The following is a 7,710-nucleotide window of genomic DNA, read 5'->3' as shown; positions in this document are numbered from 1 at the left end:
CCCTCCCCCGTCCTGCCCCTAGTACCGCCCCGCCCCGCCCCGCCCCCGCAGCCCGCGCTCCGTGTCCGTCGTGCAAGCCGGGGCGAGACGCACTAGTTAGACCCGCATCGGTCGTGCATGCTCGCAGTACCGATTCGCTTCCCGATCTGTTTATTATTATTTAATGATTGCCCGCCCCACCCTAATACCCATTGGCATGCGTTTTCCGTAGGCTGTGACGATGTACTTATCCCTCATTACGAATCCAAACAGTGACTATGACTACCCGAATGGATACAACACACGATCACATCGCGTCGAGTGACTTCTTTCTGTCTATCTTTTATTTAGTCATACTGACTGTTTGATTTATGTTTTTTATTTATTATAATTTGTCTGTTTATTTTGATTTTGTTTCAAGAATAGTATTATTTGCTTGTGATCCGCCCGCGCCGCCGCCGCCCACTAACACGCCTACCGATAAGTCCGAGCAGTTACCTTTTATATTCAATTATTCGATGTTTGCATTTAAATTACCTCATTTTTTGATTGTTAATTAAATTACCGAATCGTGTAGAGGTACTGCCGGTAGGGACGTTCATTGAGTGTGGAGTGGACTTAAGACCCGTAGAGCATGCGTGTGTGCTCGACGCACTAACTCGTTCCACCTCTCCCCATCCCTTAGTGTCTGTGTTTTGTGTTTGTTTTGTTTTGGTTGTTGTTGATTTTTTTTATTTTATTTTTGGTTGTTGTTTTTCTTTATTTTTTTATTTTGGTTTGTGTACGTTCCCGAGTCGGTCGGAGTAGACGCCAGCGACGGGTGTATGTAGTGCCTTGCATTGGACGCCTTCACTGTGTTATTTTGCGTATTTTGTTAGGCTTGTTGTAGTGTCCGTATTAGTATATGTATATAGTGACAAGACGACGGTCGACGGTAAGTAGTGTACATGTTTAGTGACAAATATCACAATAAAAAAAAAACTAACAAAGAGTGATCTCGTAGTTTCCTAACGAATGACGTCGCTTTACGACGTTGCGAGCGTAACTTGAAGCGAAAGTTTAATAGTTATTTTGAAATGCGACGCGATCGTAACGGATCTGCGCCGCTCGCACGTCGCAAGGCGGACGGAAGCGTGCGTAGGCGAATCGATCATCCTCGGCTCCTCCGACGACACTAACCCGGCATGGTAGAGTAAGTCTAGAGGGAACTCCGACCGCGGCACCGTAGAGCCGCGTAGAGGCTCGCTAGGCGTCGCCCCGCAGCGGGGCCGGGCTCGTTCGCTCCCCGTCCCGTTATTTTGTTTTGGTTTGGTTCTGTTCAGTTGGCACTCTGTCACGCGACACGGTCTCTGACCACACACCCACACACCCCGAGACGGCGAGACGTGACCGTGCCGTGTGCGTAGGACGGCGCCGAGCGGGGCGACGCGCGCGCCGTAGAGCGATGTTGTTGGCAGCCGCGGCCCGCGCTCGAGACCGAGGTGTAGCGCCGCGCCGCCCTCCCGCCGGTACGGCCCGTAGCGTAGCGTAGCCTAGCGTAGCGCGGCGTAGCGCGGCGTAGCGTGTAGCGCGTGCGTGCGCGGCAGCGGCATGGCGCGGGCGGCGGCTAACGCGCGCCCCCTTGCAGCTGCGCGTGGTGCGCGCCTTCAAGTCGACGCTGGAGGACCTGGAGGAGCGGCTGTCGGCGCACTCGGCGGCCGGCCTGCGCTCGCGCCTGCGCGCCGCGCCCGCCGCCGCCGACGCCGCCGACGCCGCCGACGCCGCCGACATCGCCTACATCGACGACGAGCGCGAGGCGACCGCCTTCTAGCGACCGGACGTTCCCATGTGTTACGTTTACGACGATTCTATGTTAAGCGAACGAAAGATTTTTTTCTAAATTGTGAGGTTAGACGGTTCTTAAGAGCGTTCCGTTTCAGAGGTTGACGGTAAGTGTAGGCCGACGCGCAGGCGGGCGCCGACAGGGGTGATGGGTCACATTGACGTAGCGGATTCGGGGGTAGACGCGGCCGGTACTCTCAGTGATAGAATTGCATGCGGTGAGGGTATTTTCAAAAGAGCTTCCCCTCGTGGAGCGATTTTTAGACTTGTTTTTTTTTTAATTTTCTACTGTAAACTCAATTCAAATAAAATATCGAACGATTTTATAGCAAATTTAAGAAACGTTAAAAGAAAAATTAAACTCCATCCCGCGTCGTCTTCCCTAGATGTAAATACTAAGCAAGCGTTGCGCGCGCGCAGAGCCCCTTTGAAAATCGACTCGTGACACTTTTCTAATACTGATTGTACTGATAGTTAGCATGAGCCTCGTCTTGCACGTTGTTTGCCTTCGGTACTCTAACGGTACACTACACGCAAGGACAAACGCTCAACACTAGGACGACGTATGTAAGTCTTCGCACATGAATCGTGAATGTCCGTTTTATTTCGATTTAAAAGATCGTGTCTCGTTCTAATCTTTTTATGGCATAAATGAATAACTTTAAATGCACGAGTCCCGATAAGCGCGGGCGCCTTTTAATTTCGCAAATTACTTTCTTATGATTTCTTATGATACATGTGCGAAGTGCGACCAGCCTTATTGATCGTTTGCGTCAAGTTAGTTTTAAGCGCAGAGTATATTGGAGAATTGTTAGTGCGTGGTACAAAAAGTTGTTTTTAATTTTTGTCATTTTGTAATTTGTTTTTTTTTTACTCGCTTCGCATTTAAAGTGTGATCATGCTTATGTTACAGCGTTTGCATGTAGACAGGTGTATGTGAGTATGCACAATTTGTATTTTTTTTTTTTTGTTGAATTAGACGTTTGGTAGATTTTATTTAATAGTTGTGCGCTGATCATATATATATTTTTTAATTTATTTAGTCTCGAAAGTTCTATTAGTCGTAGTAATCTGTTGAGATCTGTATAAAACTACCAAACCTCTAAATTTAGATTAAGCAGCTAAAACGAGGAAATAAAATCATATGTATGTCTCCACTACACCAAAACTAGAAAAATAAGTACCTAATTTACCATTTTAATATGCTTTTACATTTTATTTTATTTTTTGTTTCTTTATGTTTTAACGTTGACTCGGTTGTGTAAGTACTTATTCATTAAGTTTTATTTTCTTTTTGATTTACGTGTAACGAATACTTATAACTAATGATAAACATAACTTAACCGGCATATAAACGACCAGTAAAACTCATTTTAATAAAGTATTTATTTGAACATTGTCGATATTTTATTTTCATTTTTATCCTCGAACTAAATCGCACTAAAGATCGCGTAGCTCACATACCGGAGTCTTTTTTTCTTAACTTTCCGTAGTTGTAGATTTATTTCACGGTAATTTTTACATTTATTTTTTATTTTTGTATATGCTACTGGATGCCCTTGAACCTCCTAACCCAGCTAGTGAATGACCCCTAAATTAGTTTAGGCACTTAGGTAGAAACGAAACTGCTGACAATTTTTAACAACTAACAAGCTGCCATGCTCACTTCTAGAAATTTCGGAATTCTAAAACCAAAGCTCGAGCCTTGCGGCCGGTCTGGCGCGACCGTCAGCCGTCAGCTGTCGGCTGTCAGCCGTCAGCCGTCAGCCGTTAGCCGTCAGCCGTCAGCCGTCAGCTGTCAGGTGGCGCGTGTCGGGTTGGTTTTAGAACGCCGCCTGTCCTTCTGTTTGCGTACTGGCAACATCGATGGTGTCGAGCGGGCCGGACTGACTCGTCCGTCATTGTTTTCCAGCAAAAGGCGGACATATTGGCTGGCCGCAGGATTTTTGTCAATAATTATTTGGCGGAGCACAGGAGAATCAGCGTGCAATCCGGCGGCAGTTCCATACCAGCCCTCAGCCCAGTTTCGCATCAGAGCGATGAATAAACCGAATACATATATACGATACTAAATATGATATACCGAAATACATAAAATATAGCGCGTAAAACAGCTTAAGACAGATAGTGAGTTAAACAACTGCCAATGAAAAATACGCCTTTTAAAATATATTCTCGAATATAATTTTTTCTGAAATCTTTAACGTAGAATGTTACTGAAAGTATTAGACTAAGTTGCAAAATGAATATAGTGTAGTGAATAATGGTGCACCAATTTTTAAAATTAAAATTTTTCGCAACGTGTTTATTTTTCTACGAAAAATATATAATCGTGATAATTTAATATTAATTTTTCTGTAAATAAAACATTCTTTGGACGATTTCTCTTGTCGATGTAACGTTGTTGTGTGTTTGAAAGTTAAAATTTTATATAAAACATATAATGTGCCATTTTTATATAGAAATGATTTATAAATTCCGCTAACAAGTGCTTTTTTATGATAGGATATTTGAATTTGCTTGATATGTACGTGTTTTCTTTTCTTTTTTGTTTCTGAATGCGTCAGTAGTTTGTGCCTTTTTGATTGTTGAATTAATGTGCTCGTTGTATGTGTCCATAGAAATAAGTTTTATGGTCGCTTTCTTTCGACAGTTTGAGACGAGCGCTCCTTTGATAATTATTTAATTGTCATTCAAAAAATGCATGAGTATCTACCGAGGTGTTACTTTAGAAATGCATGCATTTTTAGACTATAGTTATAGACTATACTACTTCATTACTTGGAAACTACACTGTCTACATTTCCCACACTACATTACCTTTCCCCCTTCTGTTTGGTTTAACCTTCTACTTATTTGTAAAAATTATTTTAATTTTTTTCTACAGGTTTCAAGCAAATTTAACTATCCGTCGTAATATATTCTAAGATATTAACAATTTAAATATTTATATAACTACTAATAATAATAATAATTAGGGAAAATCTTTTAAAACTTCTGCACTTCGTGTAGTGAAAACTTAATCAATGCCTGCTTATAATTAAGAGACTTAGAATCTAAAACTATGAAAACTACGTGTCTTGGTGTACACCAAAGCTAGGGATAAAATTTTCGAAAACCAATTTTATTATAACGCTTGAATATTTCACGCAAATAGTTTATACACTAATGGACCATAGTGGAGCATGATCTGGCTAAACCACGTGGAAGCTTCATGTTTTAGTAATAAAGTATCTATACTCCAAAATTAACTTTTATTTCAACCGTTTGCTTCGTGTCGGAGAGCCGCATAAATAAGGTAATTGAAGGAAGCGTCATTATAGCCGTTGTGTCGATATCGTCAGACGTGCGAATGTTTGTCGTGAGATAGACGTGTAGACTCCGCTTGGCTTGTCACTGTCGCGCATGCGCAGCTTGCACTAGTGTCTAGACACATCTGTCCCGACCCTAGGTCGCCCTCTCACCTACTCGCTTCTATCCGTTAGACGAGCGACTATAGATCTGGTATGTGAGCGACTTCGATGTGTGCTTATAGATCAGCATGCGACGACACACTCGCTGTGTGCGACACGGACACACAGTCACAACACACGCACACTACTGTGTCATTGGTTTAATTAAGCTTACGTACCTCGACGCAGGTATTATGTACTTCAGTGTTCAATTCGTTAGTTATTTTCATTTTTTTTTGTTTTTTTTTTTTTTACTTATTTCTACAAATGTAAAAAAAGAATATAAACGGAGCCCTGGATGGAAATTGTAAAATAGTTATAAGTGCACAACCCATGAATGTGCTTCTTACGGTGTAGGAAGACCCTGCGTTATTTTTATTTTATCTGTTTTTTATTTAATCTGTCCTACGATCTTGACGCTTCGAGGAGCACTGCTTCCGTCAGTCCCTCTGAGTCTATCTTCTACACTATGTGCAGAAACTGTCATCGCTACTGTCCCCGACGCTGCTCTAAAGTCCAAACAGGCCCGCTCCACCCGCGGAGCGGCGCCGCCGACTGCGGGTTACTATTTGGATCGCAAGTGTAAATAGCTTGATAGCTACTGTTGTATCGTGTACATAGCGCTTAGTTTGGAGCAGCGTTGGCCGGCACGTACTGTCTGCGCACGGCTCGGCCGTCAGGCCTTCTTCGAGACGTGATCTTTCATATTCTTGTTTTTATTTTCTTTTCCATGAATCCCCATTGCACACGGAAGGTCATAGGTGGCGAGTTACAAGAGCGCTTGATTCCTGTGCCCTACAGCAAGACATCTACCGATCAAGCTGTAAGATTTGATAAACGCCTGCTCTTTCACTCACCTCGTTTGTTTTGTCTATTTAATTTTCCCTTTAATGTTCTGTTCTACTTACTGTACGAGTACTCTAAACTTACAAATGTTTCCGTTGTTACTGTTTATCCTTTCTTGTCTTTGCGCTGACCCTTTAACTTCACTATGCCGTGTACCGTTCCTTCTCCGATGCTACCTTCTTGTATGAAATTAATCGGTCAGTGTCGCTTGTCGTGTGCATGCTACATCGAGCACGTGTACCGTACCGCATGGTGTTCATTCGAGAAGCTTTACGTCAATGTTATTCACTGTTGTTTAGTTCGATTCCATTCAACGTGCAATACGTTTGTGCCTATTTAAATGGAAATTTAAAATGATACTTTTAAAAATTTTAATATTCAGTAATATTTTTAATATTTATCTTTAAAGAATTTCAACTATAAGGATTAGAATCACCCTTTTAGAATATAGTTATTATTAGAGGTAGGGTCATTGATGCTAGAATTAGGCACGATCCTACTCCGTAAGTTAGTCATCTAGAAAATACATACCAGCTAAATTTATAAGTTAGCATCATCACTAGTCATAGTTGTATATATTATGTTGCGACACATCTTGCACTCGAAGAACCAGGGGTTCGTCATAAACCATCAAACAGATAGCTTTTAGTGTAGGATTCGCTTAAAATCGGTCGTTAGGTTGAGCTTGCTTTGTCGGGAGGGAGACACGTTGCTTCGTACTGTGCTAGCAAGAGGGCTCGCTCTAGAGGGCGCGACGCGACGCATGCGCACAGTGCGCGGGTAGTTACACTGCATGCGCGGGCGCGGACTCGCAGAGCGTGCGCCGTCGCGCGCGACCGGGGCGCGCCCCTTCCTGCGATGTTCGTGGACCGATGTGACTCAAGTTTTCAATTTTACGCTTCCGCCTCTTTTTAATGGCTCAATGTGCTTATATTTGTTTAATTAATGAATTCTATATTAATGCTCCTTTTGATTTACCGCGACAATAACCTGGCTTCATCACGAACTAACGTTGATTTCTCGAGAAGACGCTCGGCGGTGAATCAAAAGGGGCCCAATCTACGAACACACGCAATCTCTGGCTCTCGCCGACTACGAACGATCGACGCGTATCGGTCCACCACTAATGTACCCCCTAGCACAGACTGTCGCCACACTGGTTGTAAATTTCCACTTCATCCGTTGCGAATGTAACTAAAAATGTTACAAAAGTTCCTTTCATCAGCCAAATCGGTGTAACGATCGACATTCAAAAGTCGACGTCAGTGTGACGAGTTTAGTTGCATCCGCAAAGAAGAAGGGTAGGGCGAGTAGTCGGCGAGGCAGAGAGCGCGTGGTCGGAGCGGGTGAGAGCGGAGTTGTGCGCGCAGATCCGCGTGGTGAACGCGTTCCGGCAGGGGCTGGACTCGCGCGGGTCGCTGGCGGACGCGGCGCTGGCGGAGGCGCTGCGCAAGCAGACGGCGCTGTCCAAGCGCTACTCGCACTCGTCCAGCGTGGAGTACGAGCCGCCGCGCGACGCGCTCGCGCCGCACGACCTGGACGTGGAGCGGCTGTCCAGCCACAGCCACACCGAGACCGCCGTCTAACCGCCCCCACCAGCCCCTCCCCGCCC

The 7,710-nt window shown here is 44.2% G+C and overlaps 1 protein-coding gene across 1 annotated transcript in view; it reads left to right on the top strand.

Moving 5' to 3' along the window:
* The window catches only part of LOC119837710 (plasma membrane calcium-transporting ATPase 3), an 82,400-nt gene extending 79,204 nt beyond the window's left edge, over positions 1-3,196 (top strand). The window contains exon 21 of the mRNA XM_038363441.1: positions 1,607-3,196. Coding sequence (XP_038219369.1) covers positions 1,607-1,789 — 183 coding nt within the window. The 3' untranslated portion in view covers positions 1,790-3,196. The remainder of the gene's footprint in view (positions 1-1,606) is intronic.
* Positions 3,197-7,710: the final 4,514 nt, after the last annotated feature.

Source organism: Zerene cesonia, chromosome 28 (assembly GCF_012273895.1).
Source record: "Zerene cesonia ecotype Mississippi chromosome 28, Zerene_cesonia_1.1, whole genome shotgun sequence".
Classification (NCBI taxonomy): domain Eukaryota; kingdom Metazoa; phylum Arthropoda; class Insecta; order Lepidoptera; family Pieridae; genus Zerene; species Zerene cesonia.
The sequence above is the reverse complement of the archived record's forward strand: the minus strand, read 5'-3'. Positions and strand labels throughout refer to the sequence as shown.